At 43.7% G+C, this 27,393-nt stretch overlaps 1 protein-coding gene across 5 annotated transcripts in view; it reads left to right on the forward strand.

Annotated features, from left to right (window-relative positions):
• The window catches only part of NDUFAF7 (NADH:ubiquinone oxidoreductase complex assembly factor 7), a 268,244-nt gene that overhangs the window by 164,836 nt on the left and 76,015 nt on the right, over positions 1 to 27,393 (forward strand). For all 5 annotated transcript variants that reach the window (XM_033935902.1, XM_033935906.1, XM_033935905.1 and 2 more), the window contains one exon: positions 27,193 to 27,306. In XM_033935902.1, the coding sequence (XP_033791793.1) occupies positions 27,193 to 27,306 (114 nt within the window). The remainder of the gene's footprint in view (positions 1 to 27,192; positions 27,307 to 27,393) is intronic.

Raw genomic sequence — 27,393 nt, forward strand, 5'->3', positions numbered from 1 at the left:
CATGGTGACTTTGCAGACATGTTCTATTTTATTGCAAATATCTAGTTTACAGAAACTTTCTCATTTGCTAGACAATACACTTTTGTAGGCTATAGTCACATGATTTCCCCTAACTCTACAAGTGACAAATATGATAATGTGACTTTTAGCTTATTTTCAGGGAACTGTTATGTTATGGCTCCAGCATCTAGTTCCAGTCATTAAACCAAAATATTGTTCTATTAAGAGAAATATATACTCTGTGTGCTGTGCTGTCTATGCTGTGCTGTCTATACTATGCTGTATCACAAGTTTCTGAAGCATTTCTAATATTCAGCTACATCTTTTTATATAATATTAGTGTCTTTTAAGGTCTTAACTAAAATTGTATCTAATACATGTTGGTTATAGGGCCCCCCTTACATCCTACATAATATATCTTTTCCAGTAGATAGGTGAGATATTCTAGATCCCCGCCCAGTCCTTACTGCGTCTGCCTTCTGTTTTAGTCTGTTTATGCTTCTCCGGGCTGATTCTTGGATACCCGTCAGCCCTTGGGGGCTGAGAAGAATTTGTATATATGTTTCAGTTTTATATGGGAGTAGTTTCTGAGCTCCTTTGAAGCCTGTGTTGGCGGTTAACTTTACTGTTGAGTTGATTCTTGAGCAGAACAGTTTGTTTAAGCCTGTTGCTACAGCTGCCTCTATTTGCTGTATTACTATGATAGTAGAAACCTCTGTAATATTGGTTGTACTTGTTTGTCTAGAACAGGGGTGGGCAACTAGGGCCACAATCCAGTCGGGCTTTTAGGATTTCCCCAATGAATAAGCATGAGAACCATTTGAATACAATGGAGACAGTGCATGCAAATAGATCTCATGCATATTCATTGGGGAAATCCTGAAAATCTGACTGGATTGCGGCCCTCATTGCCTACCCTGGTCTAGAAGATGATTTAAACAGGGGAAGAGTGGCCTAGTGGTTAGAGTTGCTGCTTCAGTGCCCTGAGGTTGCAAGTTTAATCTCAGCCTGCTCCCTGTGACTCTGGGCAAGTCATTTAACCCGCTTTTGCTCTAGGTGCCACCGTTAGATTGTGAGTCTGCCAGGCCAGATAGAGAAAAATACTTAAGAGTACTTGATTACTGTTCAATGTATTACGATTGTAAACCGCTTTGGGTGAATCTCTTCATGAAAAGGCGGTTAATAAATCCCAATAAATAAATAATATAGGGACACAGCTGAAAGGTGTTAGATATCGTTGACACCATTAAAGACCACTTTTATATCTTATTTTATTCTGTACATAGAGCATCTGAATTCATATGAATGACCTTATATAGGCTGGATGCATAGACATCTGGTGGCAAAAGCAGAAACTGAGATTCTAGGAGATGTGGCTACCACGGGTTGAGTGCAGGTTGTATGTTGCAAGCAATGCAGACAGGGATTGAGCAGGGGCGTGTTAACTCACATGGAATACATAGCCACCCACAGCATTAAAACGGATGCTAATGAGGCCACTGAGTATTCCACGGCAATGCAGAGAAGTAAACAGGGGCAGAGCAGGAGCAGAGTAAGGCACACTCTGGGTGTGTGAGCGAACTCAGCCCCCTCCCCTCCCGACGGTGCACCGCTGAGCCAGTTGGAAGGCTCAGCGGGATCTCCCCAACAGTTTAAAAGTTTGTTTTTGACTGTTTCAATTTCTTTTATCTCTCGACGGACCTGAACACCTCCCCCCACGGACCGGGAGCACTCGGGGCAGAGTGGGAGCAGAGTAAGGCACACTCTGGGCGTGGGAGCGAACTCTGCCCCCTCCCCTCCCGACGGTGCACCGCTGAGCCATTTGGAAGGCTCAGCGGGATCTTCCCAACAGTTTAAAAGTTTGTTTTTGCCGGTTTCAGTTTCTTTTACCTCTCGCCGACCTCAACACCTCCCCCCATGGACCGGGAGCACTCGAGGCAGAGCAGGAGCAGAGTAAGGCACACTCTGGGCGTGGGAGCGAACTCCACCCCCTCCCCTCCCGACGGTGCACCGCTGAGCCAGTTGGAAGGCTCAGTGGGATCTCCCCAACAGTTTAAAAGTTTGCTTTTGCCGGTTTCAGTTTCTTTTACCTCTCGCCGGACCTCAACACCTCCCTCCACGGACCGGGAGCACTCGGGGCAGAGCAGGAGCAGAGTAAGGCACACTCTGGGCGTGGGAGCGAACTCCACCCCCTCCCCTCCCGACAGTGCACCGCTGAGCCAGTTGGAAGGCTCAGCGGGATCTCCCCAACAGTTTAAAAGTTTATTTTTGCCGGTTTCAGTTTCTTTTACCTCTCGACGGACCTCAACACCTCCCCCCACGGACCAGGAACACTCAGGGCAGAGTGGGAGCAGAGTAAGGTACACTCTGGGCGTGGGAGCGAACTCCGCCCCCTACCCTCCCGACGGTGCACCGCTGAGCCAGTTGGAAGGCTCAGCGTGATCTCCCCAACAGTTTAAAAGTTTGATTTTGCCGGTTTTAGTTTCTTTTACCTTCTCGCCGGTCCTCAACACCTCCCTCCACAACCAACTCTCCTACCCAGACACTAAACACAGCCAACAACCTAACCACTGGAAACTACACTGCCTCTACCAGCAACCCCACCTCCATAATGAAGCTAATTCCACAAACAAACACCCAGATTATCCTATTAATAATCCTTCTCATATCCAGCTGTAAGGTAGAAGCAAGCAACCTACCCAACATTCCCACTACCTCAATTGCAATCAAAACCCTTCACCCTATCAGGAGAGTTCCAATAGACAGAAACTCCAACCACCAAACAAGCGTTCAACACCCCATAACACCAGCATGGGGAAGAAGAGCAACACAACCCAAGACCAAACCGCACCATAACCCAAATTCACTCATCTACCCTAAAACGATTCACAACCACCAAACAGAAACCACCACCCTTAACTGTGCCTACTTAAACGTCAGAGCCCTAGGTCCAAAAACAGAACTTATAAAAACCTGGATAAAAAATGAAAACCTAGACTGCCTCTTCCTCACAGAAACCTGGCTAACATCGGACACAGACCCAAGAATTACAGAAGTCTGCCCTCAAGGATACAAAATTACAGTGACCTGCAGAGAGAAAAAAAGAGGAGGTGGATTAGCAATCTTACTCAAAGACTCCCTAACCTTATTGGAAGATTCCCTAAACATATTGGAAAAAACTTCCACCCCTTACATGGACCTTTTAGCATGTCAAATCTCTTCCACCACACTGAAAAACTCATTAAATTGCATGCTCTGTTATATAACACCGGGAAACTGGGCCATGGTTAGATCCGAATTTGAAAACTTCATATACCAAAACTCACTTACAGCAGCACACAATCTTATCCTAGGAGACCTAAACCTTCATCTTGAAGACCATTCATCCAAGCCAGTAGACAATCTACTTTCTTTCCTCAATTCCCTATCCTTCCAAATTTTAAACCCACAAACTACTCATAAGAAAGGACACCAACTGGACAGTGCAGCCTTCATGACCCATCAAACATCTACTTCAGAAATTCAAACGTCTAATGGAACCTGGTCCCCATCCCTCTGGTCAGACACTACACTTACACCTTCAACATCATCTGGACCAAAAACAAATCCAAACCAATATCCAAAATAGTAACCTACACATCACGCAAACGCATCGAGCCCGCCATTTTCTGGTCAAAAGTAGACGAAACAATCCAAGAAGATAACCCCAAAGACTTCATTTCACACTGGGGCTATTTGAGCAACAACATCCTTGATGAACAAGCCCCACTTCGAACCAAAACCAGAACATGCAGACGATCAGACCAATGGTTCGACGAAGAATTACTCCTACTCAAGAGACAATGTAGATGTCTGGAAAGAAAATGGAGAAAAACCAACCAAGATCACACGAAAACCGCCTGGAAAAAAATTAACAAACAATACAAACTTCTATTAAAAGAAAAGAGAAAAAAACATTACACCAACCTAATAGGCACAGAAACCCAAGACACCAAAAAACTATTCCAAATATTAAAAGATCTAACTAACACCATACCCTATTTGACCACTAACAATAACTCCTCCCCTTCAGCCTTCCTCCTAGCTGAACACTTCAAGAATAAAATTACAAACACCAGAGCTACTCTCATTAGTAACCCAACCCAGCTACTCGAAGTCACAATACTCCCCACAGAAAATGAATCTTGTGCTGCAGACAGATCTTGGTCCCAATTCCCTAAGATACATTGGACCGAATTCAACAAACTCTACAATAAGTACAGCCACGCATCATGTGAACTCAACCACTGCCCGCCATATCTCCTGTCATCAGCGAGCACTAAGTTCCGTACCTTACTCCTACACTGGATACAAACCATGCTCACAGATGGCATTTTCCTGAATGACCTCAGCGAAATCATTATCACCCCAATCTTAAAAGACCCAAAAGGACCAACAGACCTCTCATCCAACTACAGACCAATAGCCTCAATACCTCTATATATCAAACTAACAGAAGGATTAGTAGCCAAATTCCTCACCAACTATCCCGAGGACCATAACTTACTCCATCCCACGCAATCCGGCTTCAGAACTAACTTCAGCACAGAGACACTACTAGACTCCCTTATCGACACAGCAAGACAACACCTCAGCATTGGAAAAAAAATGCTGCTCATACAGTTGGACCTGACGGCGGCATTTGACCTGGTAGACCATAACATCCTACTGAAAATCTTGGACTCAATAGGCATCTCAGATAAAGTATACTCATGGTTTGAAGGTTTCTTAAAATCCAGAACATACAAAGTAAAATCAGACAAAGAAAAATCCAAACCCTGCGGCGTTCCACAAGGGTCACCACTGTCCCCTACTCTCTTCAACCTATATACGGCCTCTCTTGACGTTTACCTGAACAAACAAGGCCTATCCTCTTATAGCTATGCTGATGACATCACCATCCTCATTCCTTTCGACCAACCAATGCTCTTAATGTCAGACACACTACACAGAACTCTAGCTACAGTTTTGACTTGGATGGAAGACCACAAACTGAAACTCAACCCAGACAAAACTAAATTCATCCTCCTAGAAAATAACAAAATCCCAACCATAACCAACTTAGAAATCAACTCTATCAACTACCCTTTGCAAACCACCCTAAAACTTCTAGGTATGACTATTGACAGAGGCTGCACCATGCGACCACAAATTAACAAAACAATACAGAAATCTTTCGCAGTTATGAGAAACCTTAGACAAGTCCGAAAATTTGAGAAAACACAATTTCAGCTCCTAGTACAATCTCTAATCCTAAGTGTCCTAGACTATTGCAACATCCTCTATCTCCCCTGCCCTGCAATAATGATTAAACAACTACAGACAATTCAGAATACAGCTCTGAAACTCGTCTATTCATTGAAAAAAACATGATCACATTACTGAGGCATTCATCAATTCTCTCCCAGGAAAGAATACAATTTAAATTCTACTGTATACTATTTAAAACTATAAATGGAGACAGCCCAACCTACCTAAACGACCGCCTCATCCAAACCACCTCTACCAGGCATAGAAAAAAACACACCCCATTCACTTACCCCCCAATCAAAGAAATAAAACGGAAAAAACTATACAACGGACTATTGGCCACTCAGGCAGCGAAGATAGACAACCAAGTCTCCAACCTATTGACAACAACCCCAGACTACAAGATGTTCAGAAAGGAAATAAAAACTATACTCTTCAAGAAATCCCTTAATAAAGCTTAATACCATGATAAAGCTTAACCCCCCTCTTACCATCCCCTCCCTAACCCCAGATCCTACTTTTCCCTCTCTTGGAAACCACCTCTGATCTAACGTTGTAACCCTTCTTCCATAACTCTTTTTGTAATCCGCTTTGAACCGAAAGGTAATGGCGGAATAGAAATATGTAATGTAATGTAATGTGTTGAAGACGATAAACACACTGGGTTTGGCTAAGACAGGAACTAGTTCAGACTGCAACTGTGGAGATAGGCTGGAAGAGAATCTATGTCCTTTCCTGAAAATGGTACACATATACTGAACCATGTAAAGTTAATGAGCTGTAATTTGGACTGATAACATTGTCCCTTGTAATGGTTTCTTACCTAAGTGGACGGGCTAGATTCACTAACCTTCCGATCTGTGTGCGATCCGTTTCCGTTTGCATGCAGGCCGTCAAATTCACTAAAGGCCTGCATGCAAATGGAGACGATCATTGTCACGCCCCCAGCCAACTACACGGATCGCTAAAGCCCTGACAGTAGTGACAGGAGAAACAGCCTCCTGTCACTGCTGTCAGGGCTTCTGCCGCCGGCTTTTTAATATCTGCCCGATTAAAAAAAATAATTAAACCCCCCCCCAACAAGTGCCCCGAACACCCCTCCTTTCCTGAACCCCACAAAAAATTTACCCCACCGCTGCCATTTAAACCCCCCCCCCACCCCCCTCCGACTGGCCCACCGCACCACCCACCCGATTGGTCTACCGCGCTATCCACTCGACCGGCTTGGCATCCTTGTACCTCAAAGTTGGGAGCAGGAGGGGTGCTTGGCCCCTCCTGCTCCATAGGTTGACAAACTCCCCCCGGCCTGACACAGCACAGCCCAACACCCCACCTGTTAAAAGTTGGGAGCAGGAGGGGTACTCGGTCCCTCCTGTTCCGCAGGCCAACTAACCCCCTGGCCAGGCCCAGCCCGACCTAGCACCCTCCTATCTCAAAGTTGGGAGCAGGAGGGGTACTCAGTCCCTCCTGCTCCGTAGGCCGACTGACCCCCCGGCCAGGCCCAGCCCGACCCGGCACCCCCCTATCTCAAAATTGGGAGCAGGAGGGCTACTCAGTCCCTCCTGCTCCTTAGGCCTCCCGCAAAGTCTTCGGGGAGCAGGAGGAACCGCAAAGTCCTCCTGCTCTTGCTCCTCCTCATGACGCACTGGTAATGTGGGCCTTAGGCCACACCCTGTTGCATCATGTGATACATGGGGAGGAGCCTAAGGATCTGATTGGCTCAGGCTCCTAACTTGGGAAGGGCCAGGGGTACCTGAGCCAATCAGGGATTTCCTTAGGGCTGAGCCTAAGGAAGTCCATGATTGGTCAAAGCAATAGCTGTGCGTTATGAGGAGGGGCAGGAGCAGGAGGACTTTGCAGGAGGCCTAAGAAACAGGAGGGACTGAGCACCCCTCCTGCTCCCAACTTTGAGGTATGGGGGTACCGTGCCTGGCCGGAGGGTTGGTCGGCCTACGGAACAGGAGGGACCGATCACCCCTCCTTCTCCCAACTTTTAACAGGTGGGGTGTCGTATCAAGGGTGGTCTATGCCGGGGAGGGTTGGGTTGCGCCTGATTTGCAGCATCGGGAGGGGAAGCTGTGTTTGAGGGTGGCCGTACACCTTTTGGACAGGCCTGCCTGTCTTTTTTTAATTTTTTTTTTATGGGGCAGATATTTTCCGTATGTAACACACGCAAAATATCTGTGCTATGGAAAAAAATAAATAAAAAAGACAAGCAGGCCTGTCAGAAAACCTGCAGACCTGTCGGTAACACAGTTACCGACAGGTCTGCAGCAGTCGGGTTTGTCAGTAATAAAACCCGATTCAAAATAGCCAAGCAATTGTTAGTGAATCAATTGCTTGGCTATTTTGCGTGGGGTTTTACTACTTTGCATGGGAGGATCAGTATCAGATCGCTACAGACATTAGTGAATAGTGCAGGAGGGAAATCTGGTCGTAAAGGGCTCGCAAACCGATCGGTACACGATCAGTTTGCTTAGTGAATCTAAGCCAGGGGTGGGTTACTCCAGTCCTCGAGGGCCGTAATCCAGTCGGGTTTTCAGGATTTCCCCAATGAATATGCATTGAAAGCAGTGCATGCAAATAGATCTCATGCATATTCATTGAGGAAATTCTGAAAACCCAACTGGATTACGGCCCTCGAGGACCGGAGTTCCCCACCTCTGATCTAGCCCTAAGAGCAAAGGATCTTTACCAGGTAGTGTATTAGAGAATTCTCTGCATTTTTTCACCTTCCTCAATGCTGAAGAGTTTGTGCTTCTCCAATACTTTAGATCAGGGGTGTCAAAGTCCCTCCTCGAGAGCCGTAATCCAGTCGGGTTTTCAGGATTTCCCCAATGAATATGCATTGAAAGCAGTGCATGCACATAGATCTCATGCATATTCATTGGGGAAATCCTGAAAACCCGACTGGATTCCGGCCCTCGAGGACCGACTTTGACACCTGTGCTTTAGATGGAATCTCCAAGATTCATTCAGGTTTATATGAATGTGCTGATGCTGGAGTGCACTTTAGGCCTAGAAGCCTTCAAGGAGGTTTTGAAGATACCTGGTGCAACTGGTTAGCAGCAGGACTCTAAAATTAGTCACTGCAATGGGTGCAAGAGGTAACATCTGCTGAAGACAATTGTTAGAGTGGGCAGAGTTAACCGGTCTCTATACAAATTATATCCTCCTTTCCTCTTTCCGGGTGAGTAGAGGTCTCTTCTCTTCCTCATAGTGACTTGAGTCAGTTCACGTGGTTCCATCAGGTATATGGAGATTTTGTGTCACAGCATTGGCAGTCAACTTGATTATGTCCTGAGTCCAGTCAAATCAAGCATATAGATATTAACATTATCCCAGGACAAGCAGGTGGGTGACATCATCCACAGAACCTCGGTATGGACAGCTGCTAATGCGCTCTTGCACTTTAAGAACTTAAGAAAGTTTGCAACTGACCGCGCATACGCAAGTGCCTTCCCGCCCGATGTAGGCATGCACTCAGTTCTCAGTTTTCCAAGGAGCTTCTTTTTCTTACTAAACTGTTAAAAAAAAAATTGTTTCAATTTTCTTTATTTTTTGCAGGTTAGCCATTTTTGACGATGGGGCCTTTGCCTCTGCTTCAGCCTTTGGTTTTCAATTTGGCTGAGGCTATTTTCCCTTCCATGTCCTGTCCGTTAACTGGTTTTAAAAAGTGCAGCAGGTGCCAGCACACTATTTCTCTAACTGATCCCCATAAGTGGTGTATCCAGTGCCTTGGCTCAGACCACCGCGTAGAGTCTTGTACACACTGTTTGATGCTTCAGAAGCATTCTATAAAAAAACACCTTTTACAGCATAGACTTCTCTTCGGTACTATGGATGCATCACAGGTACCTTCAGCATCGTCCAAACCATTGACGTTGAAAACATCTCCATCGGCTGAAGTACCCACTTCCATTTCGGTGTCACAGACTATAGCCAGGTAAGTCAGCTAAAAAGTCACTAGCTTCCCAGACTGTCTCTCAGGCCATTAAGGTATCAAGTCTAGTCATACTGGCCAAGCAGAGGCCTTTGATGCGGCTCGCTTCAACTTCGATGGGTGCATCATCATCTATGTCATCTTCTCCAGAGCGATCCACGGCACCTTTGATACCGGCATCCAAGCCACAGGTGTCGGTGCAGGCCTTTAAAGAGAAGCTCGATGCTCTCTTTCAATTGGACAAGTTCATGGAGGAAAAGTCCATACTCTGTTATTGAGAAAGACACGGGGGAAGCCACTGTTTGCCCTGTATCGGTACCATGGAATATTGCTATACCTTGGGTTTTGGCCAGGTACTAGTGACCTGGATTGGCCACCGTGGGAACAGGCTACTGGGCTAGATGGACCATTGGTCTGACCCAGTAAGGCTATTTTTATGTTCTGGAGTTTGGTGACATGTTCCAACTGGTTATCCCCATGTCGGCTCCTTCGGTACCAACCTAGCCTGAGCGTGCGAGATGCAGGTACCACCACTGTTTCATCAGTACCGAGGCACTCTTGGCATCGATCATCTTCATCAAGCCATGCTACCAGGCGTCACTCCTCAAGGTATTGATCTCCTTCTCTACAGCATCAACACAAGAAGCTTCATTCTTCTGGACATCACTCCAGTCATTCCAGACATTCATCTCCACATCTCCATTCCACTGAATCTGGAAAGCATTCTTCTAAGTCCAAACATATTTCTCCTCAGGACTCAGACAAGCGTAAGAAGACTGTTTCGCCTACCTCATCGCACCAGTACCGAACCAACCGTGGTACTCCTTCAATTCCCATAGATTCAGACCTTCATCTTGATTCTACTCATGAAGCATCTCCATCTTCTACAGAAGCTTATGATTCTCAGGCAGAGCATTCTCCTCACTCCACTTCTCACAGAGAACCTTCACCTTCTGAGCTGGTCTCATTTACTCACTTTATCAGGCAGATGAATAAGGACAAGGCTGTAAAATTGGAAGCAGGCCCCAAGTATTCAGAGGAATTTATTAAAACTATGGACTACAAACATCCCCCTAAGAAGCTTCTCAAGCTTCCATTACATGGGATTTTAAAAGAAACTCTCCGAAAAAAAATTGGAAATCTCCTTTCTCTGTTCTAGCTGCTCCTCAAAAGCTTGATTCTCAGTACAAAATCATTCCCATTCCTGGTTTTGATACACCTCAACTCTCTCATCAATCTCTTGTAGTGGAATCCACTCTTTAACAATCTGCTGCTTCTAAAGTCTACGATACTGTTTCTCGAGAGCGAGAAGGTCGGACGTCTCTACCAGAATTCCATGCCGGCTAATAGAGTCATAAACTACAATTTTTATTTTACCTGTTACCTCAAGTATTGGGTAAAACAAATGCCAAACTATTGTAAGTATCTTCCATCCCATCGGAAGTCAGAGTTCCAGCCCTTGTTTCATACTCTCACTCAGCTTAGGCAGCATATGGTACATATGATGTCTTTGAGCTGTCCTCTCAAGTCTCTGCAATGTCTGTGGCCATAAGAAGGCTTGCATGGCTCAGGATAACAGATATGGCTGCTAATTCCAGGATCGGTTAGCTAATATTCCCTGCTTAGGGGATGAGCATTTTGGAGACACTATTAAGAATGAAACTAAAAAGCTTTCAGAGCATGAAAAATCTTTCAATTCATTACTCAAACCTAAGCCTAAATCCACTGTCTCTAAATCTTTCAAGCCCTCTTCTTCATATCAGATGTGCTATTCACCTAAGTCTACTCCTCTTTCCATGCCGCAACAGAAGAAACAGTGTCAACAGCATTCTCAAAAGCCTCAGACTTCTGCTACTCCCAAATCAAATCAGCCTTTTTGACCAACTGCTAGAGAGCATAATTTCAATCAATGTAACTCTGCTTCTTCCTCTTCCCATTGGAGGGAACATTCCCATCATCGTTGGCAACTAATCACCTCTGACCTCTGGATTCTCAATATCATCCGAGAAGGTTATTATCCCAGGACAAGCAGGCAGCCTATTCTCACATGTGTGTGACATCATCCACGGAGCCCGGATGCGGACAGCCTCGCAAGCAGACTTACTTGGAGAAACATAGAAGTTTTGAGTCTGCCGCACTGCGCATAAGCGAGTGCCTTCCCGCCCAGCACAGGGTGAGTCTCCTCAGTTTTCTGCAGAGCCGAGAAGCCTGTCTTTGACGCTCTTCGTGAAGCTTTGTTGCTTCGTGCCTTCGCTTCACCGCGGTTTGTGTTAATTCTTTTGCGAATCATAAGAACATAAGAGTTGCCTCTGCCGGGTCAGACCGGAGGGCCATCGCGCCCAGCAGCCCGCACCCGCGGCGGCCCATCAGGTCCATGACCTGTTAAGTGACCCTGTCTTTCCTGTACCTATCTCTATGTCTATCTGTCCCTGCCTTTCCTATACCTATCTCTATGTCTATCTGTACCCCGCTGTGTTCTTTTTTTTTTTTTTTTAAACAGAAAATAAAGAGACTTTTATTTTTTTCGTCGACTGACTGGCGGGGCAAGCCGCTCACCCGCAGCCTGCGGGCTTTGAATTTGCAGGGGCTATCTTCCCTTCTATGTCCCGGCCCTGACCATAGTCCGAAGTTGTGCCCGCGCTCTGCTACTCTTCAACCTCGAGCCCTTAAACATCATCGAGTTCAAGTGGAAAAGCTGTTCAGGATGGACTCTTCGGCTACACCCTGGCAAATTCCCCAACTCCATTGGCAAGGAATCTTGTATTTCCATGGATGATTCCACATCTATCAAAGACAAATCCAGGGCTTCACCAACCTCCTCCACTTCCATGGGGGTACCTCCGTTGCCCCTGCTTGGCCCAGGGAGGTCAGTAGGGAAGAAAGGCTTTAACCTTCTCCCTAACCTGCCTGATTCTCTGTTCCTCCCTGAGGGCTTTTCTATTATAGGGACACGCCCTAACCTAGCTGAGTCAGCAGGAGGAATCTGGATAGCTCTTGGGCTCCTCTGGTGGCGACCTGAAATCTGTCTGTCTCGAATTTTCTTAGATATTTCCGGCTCCCCCAGGTGGTTAGCCAGAAAATCATCATGTTCAGATCCCTGACCAACTTTGTAAATTCCTTTCCTGGGTTTTCTATGCACCTTTATGTCAGCTTTGACTGAGACCCTGACGGGCACGGTGCCTGGTTGGTCATAGCCCACAAAGAGCCAATGTGGCTTCACTATACCCCCTGCTGGATCGCAATGATTGGTTATGCTTTCTAGATCTCAAGGAGGCTTACACTCATATTCCCATTCATCCAGCCTCCCGCAAGTTTCTCAGATTTTGGGTCTTGCATCATCTCCCAGAGTTTTCATCAATTTCCTGGTGGTGGTGGCAGCAGCCTTGCAAGCTCATGGTTTTAAAGTTTTTCCCTATCTAGACGATTGGCTCATCAAGGATCCTTCGTCTCAGGGGGTTATCATAGTGACACTACAGACTATATTGTTCCTGCAGAATTTGGGATTCAAAATCAATTTCCCCAAATCTCTATTGCAGCCTTCTCAGACTCATCAGTTCTTCGGAACCCTCCTAGATACTGTTCAACTCAGGACGTTTCTTCCTCAACAACGTCAAGACATTTTGATACAACTTTGCCATCAAGTGTTCCTCCTTCCTTCACTCTCAGCGAGACACATGCTGGTTCTCCTAGGTCACTTGGCCTCGACAGTCCATGTGACTCCTTTTGCCAGACTTTACCTACGGATCCCTCAGTCGCTAGCATCTCAGTGGTTGCAGGCTCTCAATCCGCTTTCCCAGCACATCTCTACGGCAATCTCTTCAGTGGTGAATGCTCTCTTCCAAACTTTCCAGAGGTTTGCTGTTTCAAACACCCCCTCATCAGAAAATTCTCACGACAGATTTGTCAACCTACACTTGGGGGGCTCACCTAGATAGTCTCTGTACTCAAGGGCACTGGTCCACCACAGATCATCGCCATCATATAGATTTGTTGGAACTCAGAGCTATTTTCAATTATCTCAAGGCTTTTCAACATCTTCTTTAAGATCAAGTCATTCGTACAGACAATCAAGTAGCTATGTACTATGTGAACAAGGAGAGAGGAACAAGGTCTCTTCTCCTTTGTCAAGAAGCTCAAAGAATTTGGAATTGGGCAATTCTTCACAACATCTTCCTGAAGGCTTTTACATTCAAGGAGAGAGCAATTCACTGGCAGACAAACTAAGCCGCATTCACGAATGGATGCTGAACTCACCAGCTCTCCATCAAATGTTTTCTCAGTGGGGAACGCCTCAGGTAGACATTCTTGCATCTCCCCACAACAACAAACTGCCACAGTTCTGTTCAAGACTATATTCTCTTTATCGCCTGGAGGCCGATGCTTTTCTCCTAGACTGGACAAACAAGTTCCTCTATGCGTTCCCTCCATTTCCACTTATTCTTAAAATGCTTGTCAAACTTAAACAGGAATCTGCCACCATTATATTACATTACATTACATTAGGGATTTCTATTCCGCCATTACCTTGCAGTTCAAGGCAGATTACAAAAGAATTATCCAAGATGTATTACAACAAGAACTTACAAAAAATAAAAAATTGGTCATTTTCAAAAAGAGTAAGAAATGGGTAAGGTTATTTGTTTGGGGTAGTCGGCTTTAGTGAGAGGGGAGTTTGAGACTTGCGGTATTATTTCTTTTTTCAGAGTTTTCTTAAAGAGTATGGTCTTTATTTCTTTTCTAAAAGTCTTGTAGTCGAGGGATGCCATCAGTAGATTGGCGATTTGGTTGTCTAGTTTGGCTGCTTGAGTGGCCAGGAGGCCATCATATAGTTTTTTCCGTTTGACCTCCTTAATTGGGGGATATGAGAATGGGGTGTGAGTTTTCCTATGTCTGGTTGCGGTGTTGTGGATGAGGCGGTTATTCAGGTAGTTTGGACTGTCTCCATATAAAGTCTTAAATAGTAGGCAGTAGAATTTAAATTGTATTCTTGCTGGGATCGGAAGCCAGTACGATTGGAGATATGCTTCTGTAATGTGATCATGTTTCTTTAATGAGTAGATGAGTCTTAGTGCTGTGTTTTGGATAGTTTGTAGTTGTTTTGTTATGGTTGTAGGGCATGGGAGGTAGAGGATATTACAGTAGTCAAGTAGACCTAGTATTAAGGACTGAACTATGAGCTGGAATTGAGTTTTCTCGAAGAATTTCCGAACTTGTTTTAAGTTTCTCATGACTAAGAATGACTTTTGTATTGTTTTATTGATTTGTGGTTGCATGGTACAGCATCTGTCGATAGTTATTCCTAGCAGTTTTAGGGTGGTTTGTATGGGGTAGTTGATTGCATTGATTTCAATGTTGGTTATGGTTGGTATTTTGTTGTTTTCTAGGAGGATGAATTTCGTTTTATCTGGGTTCAATTTCAGTTTGTGATCTTTCATCCAGGTTGCTATTGATTTTAGTGTTTGGTATATTGTGTTCGTCATATAGAGTTCAGGTTGATCGAAGGGTATGAGAATGGTAATGTCATCGGCATAGCTGTAGGAGGTTATGCCTTGTTTGTCCAGGTGAGAGCTGAGGGAGGCTGTATAGAGATTGAAGAGAGTCGGGGATAGAGGGGATCCTTGGGGAACTCCGCAGGGGTTTGACCAAGGTTCAGATTTTTGTTTGACTGATTTTACTCTATAGGTTCTTGATTTAAGGAATCCTTCAAACCATGTGTATACTTTATCTGTGATACCTATTGTATCCAGGATTTGTAGTAGAATGTTATGGTCCACCAAGTCGAATGCAGCAGTAAGGTCTAGTTGTAAGAGCATCATTTTTTTTCCTGTGCTGAGATGTCTGGCTGTGTCCAAGAGAGATCCTAGTAGTGTTTCCGTGCTGAAGTTGCTTCTGAAGCCGGATTGTGTGGGATGGAGTATGTTATGGTTTTCTAGGTAATTGGAGAGAAGTTTGGCAACTAGTCCTTCTATTATTTTGACGTCGAGTGGAATAGAGGCAATGGGTCTGTAGTTGGCTGTTTGGTCTATCGGTCCTTTGGGGTCTTTGAGGATCGGGGTGATGATGATTTCGCTGAGGTTGGTAGGGTAGTGGCTGTTTATTAGCGAGATTTGTATCCAGTTTAGAAGAAGAGCGCAGAATTTTGTGCTGGATGCTTTTAGGAGATATGGTGGACAGTTGTTGAGGTCACAGGATGCATGGCTGTATTTTTTGAAGTATTTGTTGAATTCAGGCCATTGTACGTTGGGGAATTGAGACCATATTCTATCTGCTGCAGTAGAATCTCTATCTATGGGGAGAATTGTGAATTTGTTAGGTTGGGTAGAGGTGTCATTGAGGGTAGCTCTTGCATTGGTAATTTTAATTTGGAAGTGTTCTGCTAATAGAGTGGCTGAGGGGGGGTAGTATTGTTAGTGGTCAGGTAGGGTTTGGTGTTGGTTAGGGTTTTTAGAATTTGGAATAGTTTTTTGGTGTCTTGGGTTTCAGTGCCTATTAGGTTGGTGTAGTGTGCTTTCCTCTTGTCCTTTAATTGTGATTTGTATTGTTTGTTGATTTTTTTTCCAGGCGGATTTTGTATGATCCGAGTTCGATTTTCTCCATTTTCTCTCTAGTCGTCTACATTGTCTTTTGAGTTGTAGCAGTTAGGAGTCGAACCATTTATCTGATCTCCTGCTGGGTCTGGATTTGGTTTGCAGTGGGGCTAAACCATCAAGGGTGTTGGAGCAAAGTCTTTCCCAATGTAAGATGAAGTCCTCAGGGTTGTTTTCTAGAATAGTTTCATCTATTGTAGACCAGAATATGGAGGGTTCGATGTATTTGCGTGAGGTGTATGTTACTTTATTGAGTTTTGTTATAGTTTTTTTGTTGTTTTTGGTCCAGTTGATGTTGAAAGTATAGGTGTAGTGGTCTGACCAGATGGATCTGGACCATGTTCCGTTAGATGTATGAATTTCTGTTAAGAATGGTTGGTGGGTCATGAAGGCTGCAATATCAAGTTGGTGGCCTTTTTCATGAGTTGTTTGTGGATTTAGCATTTGGAAGGATAAGGCTTTGAGAAAAGAGAGAAAGTTGTCTACTTGTTTGGATGATTGATCATCTAGGTGTAGATTTAGGTCTCCTAGGAGTAGGTTGTAGGTTGCTATTAGTGAGTTTTGGTATATGAAGTCTTCCACTTTGGTTCTTGCTAAAGACCAGTTTACCGGCGCTATGTAGCAGAGCATGCAGTTTAGTGTGTCTTTTAGTGTGGTGCTTGATAGTTGGCAAGCTAAAAGGTCCATGTACGGGTTAGATGTTTTCTCAATTATATTAAGGGTTTGATTAAGATTGCTAGGCCTCCACCTCTTTTTTTTTCTCTGCAGACCACTGTAATTTTGTATCCTTGTGGGCAGACTTCAGTTATTCTGGGGTCTGAGTCGGAGATTAGCCAGGTTTCTGTGAGGAAAAGACAGTCCAGGTTTTCTTGTGTTATCCAGGTTTTTATAAGCTCTGTTTTTGGACCTAGCACTCTGATATTTAAGTAGGCGCATTTGAGTGTGGATATCTCTGTGTGATAGTTGTGGGTTGTGTTTGGATATATAAGTGATTTGGTGATGCCGGTGTAGTTTAGTCTTAGTGTGTATTGGTCTTCTTCCCCATGTTGTGGTAATGGAGTGTAGAGTGTTAGATTGTAGGTTTGAGTTTCTGTCACTTGATGTTCTCCTATTTTGGAAAAGAGATTTATTTATATCTGTAGCGGGTGTAGGGAGGAGGTTATTTGCTGCTGTCTTCCCGCTGGTTAAAAGAAGGATTAACAGTATGAAGTGCTAGGCTCGTGAGGTTAGCTTCATTTTAGTTATTTTTTTTTATTTTATTTTTTGTTTGGTGGTTGGTGGTTGGTGAAAGGTGGTAGAAGGGTCTTTGGTGGTTTGGCTGCTGTTTTTCGGTTGGTTTTACGATTGGTAGTGTTGTGGGGGTGGATCGCTTCTTGGTCGCTTCACAAAGGTGCTATGAGCGTCTTAGACAGCGTGCTGTTAGGCGCTGATTCTTTTATTGGTTCAGCGTACTCCTGTCGGGTGGGGAGGAGGGGCGAAGTGCGCTCCCACGCCAGCAAGCCTCCCTGCCTGCTCCTGGGTCCAGCGATGTCGGCCAAAGTGAGATTCAAATAAAGCAAAAAGAAAAAGAGACAAACTAAAAACGGGTGCTGGGAGACTCCCTGAGACTTCCAACTGGCTCAGTGTAGTCTCATCGGGTGGGGGAGGGGCAGAGTGCGCTCCCACGCCGGCAAGCCTCCCTGCCTGCTCCTGGGTCCAGCGATGTGGCTACAGTGAGTTTCAAACGAGAAACAAGAAGTAAACAGAAACTAACAGAAACACGGGTGCTGAGAGACTTCCTGAGCCTTCCAACTGGCTCAGTGTAGTCTCGTCGGGTGGGGGGAGGGGCGGAGTGTGCTCCCACGCTGACAAGCCTCACTGCCTGCTCCTGGGTCCAGCGATGTAGGATCTGTGCAGTCCCATCGGGTGGGGGGAGGGCGGAATGCGCTCCCACGCCGGCAAGCCTCCCTGCCTGCTCCTGGGTCCAGCGATGTGGCCAAAGTGAGTTTCAAATGAAAAACAAGAAGTAAACAGAAACTAACAGAAACCATGATTCTGATAGCTCCTCGGTGGCCCAGACAATCATGGTTCTCCCTTCTACTTCAACTCAGCATAAGGGAGCCACTCCTTCTGCCAATATTTCCATCTCTTCTTTCACAGAATCATGGTTCTCTTCTTCACCCCAACCTACAGTCTTTACATCTGATGGCTTGGTATCTCTCGGGCTGACTTCACCTGATCTTCAGTTTTCTCAATCTGTCAGAGACATCTTGGATGCTTCCAGAAAACTGAAATGTTATACTAAAAAATTGACTTGGTTTTCTGCTTGGTGCAATCTTCATCACCAGGATCCGCAATCCACCTCTTTGTCTTCGATTCTGGATTATCTTTGTCACTTATCTCAGTCTAGCTTCAAATCCACCTGTACTAGAGTCCATCTAAGTGCAATTGCTGCTTTTCATCGACCATTAGATGGAAAACCTCTCTCTGCTCAACCTGTGGTTTTCAAATTTATGAAAGGACTATTCAATGTAAAACCACCTCCAGTAGTTTGGGATCTTAATGTTGTACTTGTCAAACTGATGAAGCCTCCATTTGAACCAATGTCTACAGCTCATCTTAAATACCTCACTTGGAAAGTAGTTTTCGTCATTTCTCTAGCATCTGCTTGCAGAGTCAGTGAACTTCAAGCCTTGGTAGCAGATCCACCATTTACAGTATTCCATCATTATAAAGTGGTACTCCGCACCCATCCAAAGTTTTTACCCAAAGTGGTTACTGAGATCCATTCATCGATGATTTTTCTATTATTTTTTCCCAAGCCTCATTCTCATCTTGGAGAAACAGTTCTTCATACTCTGGATTGCAAACGAGCATTGGCCTACTATTTGCAAAGGACTAAATCACATAGATCTTCTCCACAACTTTTTTGTTCCTTTGATCCAAATAAGTTGGGGCATCCTGTTTCCAAGAGGACAATTTCCAGCTGGTTGGCTGCTTGTATCTCGTTTTGTTATGCTCAGGCTGGGCTGCAACTGGAAAGTCGAGTCACAGCCCATAAGGTTCAAGCTAAGGCAGTTTCAGTAGCTTTTCTACGTTCCACTCCTATAGATAAAATATGCAAAGCTGCTACTTGGTCCTCTGTTCATAGCTTCACTTCTCATTACTGTCTGGAATCCTATTCCAGACAGGATGGCCATTTCGGCCAAACAGTATTACAAAATTTATTTTTTTAAAGGCCAACACTCTCTCCATCCCATTTTGGTCTGCCTGCTTGTCCTGGGATAAAGCACAGTTACTTACCGTAACAGGTGTTATCCAGGGACAGCAAGCAGATATTCTCACAATCCACCCACCTCCCCTGATTGGCTTTTTAGCTGGCTATCTGAACTGAGGAGCGCGCGCCTACTTCGGCCGGGAAGGCACTTGTGCATGCGCTGTACGGTCAGTTGCGAACTTCCTTAAGTTTTTAAAGTGCAAGAATGCTTTAGCAGCTGTCCGTACCGGGGTTCCATGGATGACATCACCTACATGTGAGAATATCTGCCTGCTGTCGCTGGAATACACCCATTACGGTAAGTAACTGTGCTTTCTGGATCTTTCTTCTACACTGAGGGGTAATGTTGGAACCCCTACATCTAGCTATTTTGGGGGTGGATTCAGCACTTGGCCAGTTAAATACCGATTTTCAGTATTTAACCATCAATTCTCCACAAGTTTCTCTGTTTGTTTTTTTTTGGTGGAGTAAATAGGGTCAATTTCTTTTGCTATCTTTATGCAGTTCACCATAGTCTGTTAAGTGCTGAATATCACACGTAACAATCTATGGTTCTACCTGTTCCATATATCCAGAAATTCAGTGCTGGAGTCCAGACATGGCCTGGCATTGAAATACAGGGAATAACACTGGTGGTGGTCAGCAAAACGTTGATCACTGTCAGCAGAATATTGAGCCCTATGTTTTTAAGAAAATAAGAAATTCAAAAGGGAAATGAATTAAAATGTGCATTTTTCATTGTTTAAAAACAATATCAGAGATAAGCTGAAGAAAACTTTCAAGATGAGAGCTTTTGTATTTATATTTATTAGAATGGGGGGGAAAAACAAAAGTGAGGGCCTGAGAAAACTGCTGCATATGGAAAGGGCCATGCATGCTGAGAACGTTGCACTAGTTCTGAATTCTGGGAGATCAATTCTGTCCCTGTACCTTCAGATGACATCATTCACTTGTGCGCCTGACTTAGTCCTGTTTGTCAATAGAAAATGGAGGCTTATGCGTGGAAATATTTTGTACCATTTTCTCCTATAGCATAAAAATGTGGATATGATTATGACTACTAACTAATAGACCAGCTTTCAAAATTCTTGATCTCATTAGGTTCAAACAATTTTTATTATTGATGCAAACAACATCAAATACAACATAAGGGCACCCCAAAGTGTATAGTACAACAATAATGCATCGAATAAAAAAAAATAAGAAACATGTAAAAGTAAAACGTAACAGCAAACTAACTCAGACACCCCCAGTCCTGGACTCTTATTAATTTACAAAATGTCATTCAACCCTCCCTCCCCACCAAATTCCACTTATTCTATACATGATAATGTGTTTGAACCTTTCAATAGTGCTCCACTTAGTTCTCCACTTGAAAACACGCAAACTGCGCACCCCAGGTCTCCCCCACCTTAGCTAACAATTCTGCACGGGTCAACAGCTCCCCTTCATCCCCCAATATATGTTCTAAACTTAAAACTCCCCTTGCTCCCTATAACCGTTACTCTCTAGTGTCCCTTCCCGGAGGAAAGGCCGGATTACCCTGCAAAGGCAAAAGATCAGTGCCCGACAGATCACCTCCCAAGGCATGCACAAGCCAACGCCATGCCGCTTGTAATGTATTAAATAATAAACTTGGACGATTAGAAGAGGGCAATGCCTTTCGGAAACTTTGAAGTAATGCAAACACATTGTAAGGAGCAAAAAACTCCCGTTCCATCTGAAGAGGGATGTAAATGCTGGTCATATTCACCCAATCTCCCAAATGGCGAAGCAGACACGCATAATTATAGATTCGCATATCCAGTAATCCTAACCCTCCCCCCCCATTCCAATTCCTCAACAATTGTGTCAACTGTAGTTTAGGTTTCTTGGCCATCCAACAGAAACGAGAAACTTTTTTATAAAAGATGTGTAAATCCTTCTTTAGCAAGCAAAAAGGCAAAGTCTGCAACATATACAACCATTTGGGAAAGATAAACAGCTTAACCAAGCAGATGCGTCCCATCAAAAAAAGAGGTAACATCCTCCAGGTATCCAGTAAGAGTTCCATCTTTTGTTGAAGTTTATCCACATTAAGGCGATATAATTGGGAAGTGAACATAGTCATCACTGTCCCCAAATACACAAACTGCCCTTGCGCCCAAGTCAAAGGAAACTCCGTCCCCCATAAGCCTGCAGTCGGCAGAGCTCAGTTTACCTTCGGGCCGGTTTTTTTTCCTTTGCCTGACCCTCGGAAGCCCCCCTTAGCTGCAATCGGCAGCAAACTTTTGAATCGGGGCCTTCACCGAAACCGCCCCCTCCAACCCGGGCGTGTGAGCCTGCTCCGCCCCCCCTCGGCGATCCTAATATCTGGCCTGAGAGAACGGCAAGCCAGATCAGAGCCTGCAGTCGGCAGAGCTCAGTTTACCTTCGGGCCGGTTTTTTTTTCCTTTGCCTGACCCTCGGAAGCCCCCCTTAGCTGCAATCGGCAGCAAACTTTTGAATCGGGGCCTTCACCGAAACCGCCCCCTCCAACCCGGGCGTGTGAGCCTGCTCCGCCCCCCCTCGGCGATCCTAATATCTGGCCTGAGAGAACGGCAAGCCAGATCAGAGCCTGCAGTCGGCAGAGCTCAGTTTACCTTCGGGCCGGTTTTTTTTCCTTTGCCTGACCCTCGGAAGCCCCCCTTAGCTGCAATCGGCAGCAAACTTTTGAATCGGGGCCTTCACCGAAACCGCCCCCTCCAACCCGGGCGTGTGAGTACTCCTTACAGTTAAAATCTGTTCGCTTAGACTGCATGTACAATCGTATACGGGCTACCCAGCACGTATATTGCCGACCCTGTATGTATAGCCAGCAGGTACAACATGATACCGCATGTTTAATAGGTACAATAATAAGTAACCGCATGAATAACCGCATGTTTAATAATACTGCATATTTAATAGGTATAAGAATAGATAACCGCATGTATAACCATCTTTTGCATGAATAGCCGGTGACCGCATGTACAACCTGCTATCACATGACTTGTCCAGTTAATGCATGACCAATTATTGCCTTACAAATTACTGTCTGTTACTGCACGACCTGGCACTAACTGCACAACCAGCCCAGCTATCTTACTCCATATACACAACTTGTTAGCACTAGGCTACCGTACGACTATCCTTCTTCCCCAGAGATAAGCTTTCCCCACTTTATACCGTAAGTTCTCCCCTTACTTAACCCTCTCTCTCAATTCAACTCAGTTCCTTACTTCCAACTCTCTCTATCTCCCCAACCAGTTTCTCTCTACCTCTACCCATTTCCATTGCTCGCTGGCTGCCACACCCAGTCAGGCAAAAGACCCTACTTCTCCCAATCCAAACCGCACACCTTTTCACACAACATGGCAATCTGCAATAAACAGCAACTACTCTTAGGGATACTATACCTATTATGCTCTACATGCTGGGGCAACGAAGACAACCCCCCCAACCCATGCACACCTACCCCATCTCCTGGCGCAGACCAGTCGAGCTAACTAAGCCCTCCAACCCTCTCCAACCCCTACAAAACCAGCCACAACAAGACCTCCATCAAATCAAAGTACTAAACACCACCCGCAAACACCGTAAACCTCACAGGAACAAGACCAGTAACAGAAACTTAAGAAAGATAACTTACTCTGAAATCCCCACAGCAAACAGTTACGAAAACATTAAGGGATACTACCTAAATACCCGTTCGGTGAGAAACAAAGCACACATAATAAATGATTGGATACTACAAACAAAACCTGATCTCCTGTTTCTGACAGAAACATGGATGATCTCTGACAATGACACTATCATGAAAGAAATCCTTCCCCAGGGATACAAAATCATTCCACTATCAAGAAACTGGAAAAAAGGAGGAGGACTAGCGATCATCCTAAAAGACCACTTCGACTACATCAAGACAGACTCCAAATCGTCTGAAAACCTTGAAATACTAACCTGCAAAATTACCAACGCACAGTTAGAAGAATCTCTAATTACAACTTTATTCTATATCCCACCCAAAAAATGGGCACACGCTAAAGAGGAATTCGCCGAATTCCTTACCTTATCCACCCTAAAAGGATCATACAACCTGCTTCTGGGAGACATAAACACACATCTAGAGCAACAGACAAAACCAGAAATATCCGAAATCGCCAACTTCCTAATATCACTAGACTTTCCAAACCCAGACACAGAAATAACCCATGAAAAAGGACACAAACTAGACTTAATCACCTTCTCCCACAAAGAAACAACAGATCCCAAAATACAATACTACCCAGGACCCTGGGAAAAATGCGTCTGGTCAGACTACTTCATTGGCAAGTTCAATCTACACTGGCAAAGACAGAACACACAACAAAAACTCAAAAACGTCAACACGAACACAATAACCAGCCGGGGCATTATTAACCCAACAGAATTCTGGACCCACTATGAATTACATCCCATAACTAATGATAATCAGGATTTCCCTACAAGATGGGAAACTTACAGCAAAGAACTCCTAGACCAAATAGCACCATATAAAACATACAAAAAGAAAAATAGACCACCAAATGAATGGTTTGACGATGAACTATTAACCACCAAACAGGAACTAAGAAAATTGGAGAGAGTCTGGCAAAAAACAAATAATGAGTTAGACAAGACAAACTGGAAACAAAAAATGAAAACATACAAAAACCTGATCAAAGAAAAACGCACTAAGCATTATGCAAAAAAAATTGGTACTTCAAAAATAAACAGCAAAGAATTGTTCAAACTAGTAAAAACCATAACCGATACAACACAAATACTGAAAAAGGACAATGAACCCACTCCATCAGCACAAACCCTTGCCAACTTCTTTCAAAATAAAATCGCTAACTTAAGAGCAACTCTACCCACTACCATAACAAATGCTCTTCAATACCTCGAACCTCACGACCAAGACACCAGAGTAGACATGATATGGGACCACCTCGAATATCCAAATTGGCATCAGTTCCTAAATCTCTTCAACAAATACACCAAATCTAACTGTCTACTTGATGCATGTCCCCCTAAAATCATGACAGTTGCCCCTCTAGAATTTAAAAAGGAACTATTTGAATGGCTAACATCCGCCCTCACAAGCGGAACATTAAACAAAAAATTGGGACACATACTAATCACTCCAATCCCCAAAGATCAGAAAACCTCTTCATCTCTGACATCCAATTTCAGACCCATAGCAAGCATTCCCCTTTTCACAAAGATACAAGAAGGATTGGTCAACCTTCAACTAGTAAACTACCTGGACAAATTTAACATCCTTAGTGAACACCAATCATGATTCAGGAAAGGATACAACACAGAAACTGTCTTAGCCTCCTTACTAAACCACCTTTATGATCTCTTTAGCAAAGGCAAAAGCGCACTAATTCTACAATTAGACCTCAGCAGCGCGTTCGACCTGGTAGACCATGAAATCATGCTACTGTGCCTTGAAGTACTGGGAATTTCAGGAAAGGCAAAGAAATGGTTCCAAGAATTTCTATCAAACAGATCCTACCGAGTAATAAGCAATGGAAACTATTCCAAACCATGGAAAAACCCATCAGGCGTGCCTCAAGGCTCCCCCCTATCGCCCACACTTTTCAACATCTATATCGCCTCCTTAGGCCACCTCCTACAAGAACTAAACTTAATACACTACATTTATGCAGACGACATATCCATTCTAATCCCCTTAAATGACATCACAAAAGAAATTGTAGACAATCTCTCAAACGTAATGACCGAAATCGATAAATGGACCACCAATTTCAAACTAAAACTAAACGCAGAAAAAACAAAAGTCTTTCTGGCTAGTCCTAATGACAAAATTACGAGAACATCGATAAAAATAAACAATCACGAATACCCAATTGCTAATAACATAAAAATACTTGGTATCACTCTAGACACACACCTAACTATGACTGACCACACAAACTCACTAGTGAAAAAATGTTTTTACACACTATGGAGACTAAGGTCCATAAAAAAATACTTTGACCCAACATCATTCAGGTTGCTGGTACAGGCACTGATCTTATCCATTCTTGACTACTGCAACATCATCTACCTGGGCATCCCACAAAAAACAATAAAAAAACTGAGATTAATACAAAACACCGCCGTTCGACTAATCTTCGGACTAAGAAAAAACGACCACATCAGCCCCTACTATAAAAAGCTGCACTGGCTTCCAATTGAAGCGCGAATACTATTCAAATTTGCTTGCACCTGTTTCAAGCAAGTCTGGGGACTAGCACCTTCATACCTACAAACTCACTTCATCCTACACAACCCCACACGAGCGACCAGAAACAAAAACATATTTGCATACCCAAAGATTACGGACTGCAGATACAAATCATTCCTGGATAGAACCTTTAAGTTCCAAGCGAACAGACAGCAAGTTTGGCTGAAAAACTTCATAAACGAACCCAACCTGTCTTACAGTGCATTCCGCAAATCGATCAAAACCGCCCTATTCGAAAAAACTCACTGACTAAAATCGTCCCCGCCCGCACTAGGACTCCCCTCCCTTTAAACGCCTTTCTTTCTTTCTCTCAAGATGCCCCTCATGTATTCAGATATTCGCTATCCATAGTACTCCAATTCAAATGGAAGTTCCAAAGAAATACTCAGTTACTCATTACCCATTGAACCCCAATCTGTACCTTTCCCCTCTTCACTATTGTATTATATTTAGACTCATTGTACGATACTGTATTTAGACTTATGTACGGTGTTGTCTTTAGACTTATTGTATAGTATTACATTTAGACTCGTTATATTATATTGTACTGTGTTGTATACACTTATTGTATTGTACTGTATTGTATTGTATTGTTTTGTCTTGTATTGTAGGTTGACTTATTGTATTGTATTGTAACCTTGCTATTTGCTGAATGTCCAGCCTTCTTACAGTGTAAACCGCCTAGAAGTCGCCTGACTATGGCGGTATAGAAGAATAAAGTTATTATTATTATTATTATAAGGCCTGAACCTCTACAGAGGATGCTAACGCTTCCGATTTATCTAAATTTAATCAGAAATCTGCATAATCACCATATTCTTTAATCAATTCCAATAAAGCCTTTAAGGAAGGCAAAATTCTTGATCTCATTAATTTGCTTTGACCTGCCTTAGATTTCATCTAAACTAGTCTTTATTCCTAAAGAAAATTAAAAAAAAGGAATTCTAGATGTCAAGGGCATCTGGATAGTAAGAGCTAAGGTTATGAGTGCTCTCCCTCTGGCAAACATTTGAACATAAATAAATAAGTTCCAAAGTTAGGGTGATGAGAGCAAACAGAAAGACAGAAATGATGGTCTTTGGAGACTGGATTGGTTCCATGGAACTGGAGAAGGAAAAATGTTGACTTTGTAAGAGAGGAACTAGAGAAGTATTGAGAAGTTACAGGGCAGTGAGCTTTGTTTTAGTGGTAGAATCATGATAATTTTGTTAAACTTACAAACATCTTGACCTTCCATGGCAATTTATAATACTTTATAACCATTTGCCTTTTGTTAGTATAAAAAAAATTTGTATCTTGCTGCCTTTTTGTCCATTGTTTCCCATGGACCAGGCCATTTAGGTTTTGAGAGGATGTTTAAATGTGACAGCCGGCTAAAATGTGATATGATTTTAGCTTCTTGCTCGTATTTTGTGCTGACTTTGCACTGAGCGTGTGCATCCTTTGCCCATTTTCACATGTTGCTGACATCATTCAAACAAATTTGCATGCCTAGAAAATAATTTTGAGGCTCATACATTATTTATAGTGAAGCCAATAAAGGAGTACAGATTGAAGATCAGCAGTTGCCTAAACATTAAGAAGGTTTATTCAGGCTTTACTATTCCTCTCAGCAGTAGGAAGGATGCAGTTATTGCTGTTTGCCCAAGCTATGAATGAGAAACGTTTGACTGAAAAATTTTTTTTGAAACCTTGGGAAGGGTTGACTGAGTGCCAATTGTTCGTGGGAGTGTATTTTTTAATAGTGCTACTAAAAAAGAAAAAAATATCTTGCACTAAACATTATGGGATGATTAATTAAATACATATTCTAAAAGGCTTTTTTCATTTTATTAAACAGAAAACAAAACATGGTTGGATGGAAGTACTGATTGATATAGATCCAGAAGTTCCTGACACACTGCGATTTGTTCTGGCACCAACAACTACACTGTTTGCAAAAGCTTTTATACAGGTAATAATTAAGCCCCATTTTCCACATCAAAGTAGGAATTGAGATCCCCACTGTTCCCCCAGTAGTTTACAGATGGCACTGCTGAAC

This window comes from Geotrypetes seraphini, chromosome 3, assembly GCF_902459505.1.
Source record: "Geotrypetes seraphini chromosome 3, aGeoSer1.1, whole genome shotgun sequence".
NCBI lineage: Eukaryota > Metazoa > Chordata > Amphibia > Gymnophiona > Dermophiidae > Geotrypetes > Geotrypetes seraphini.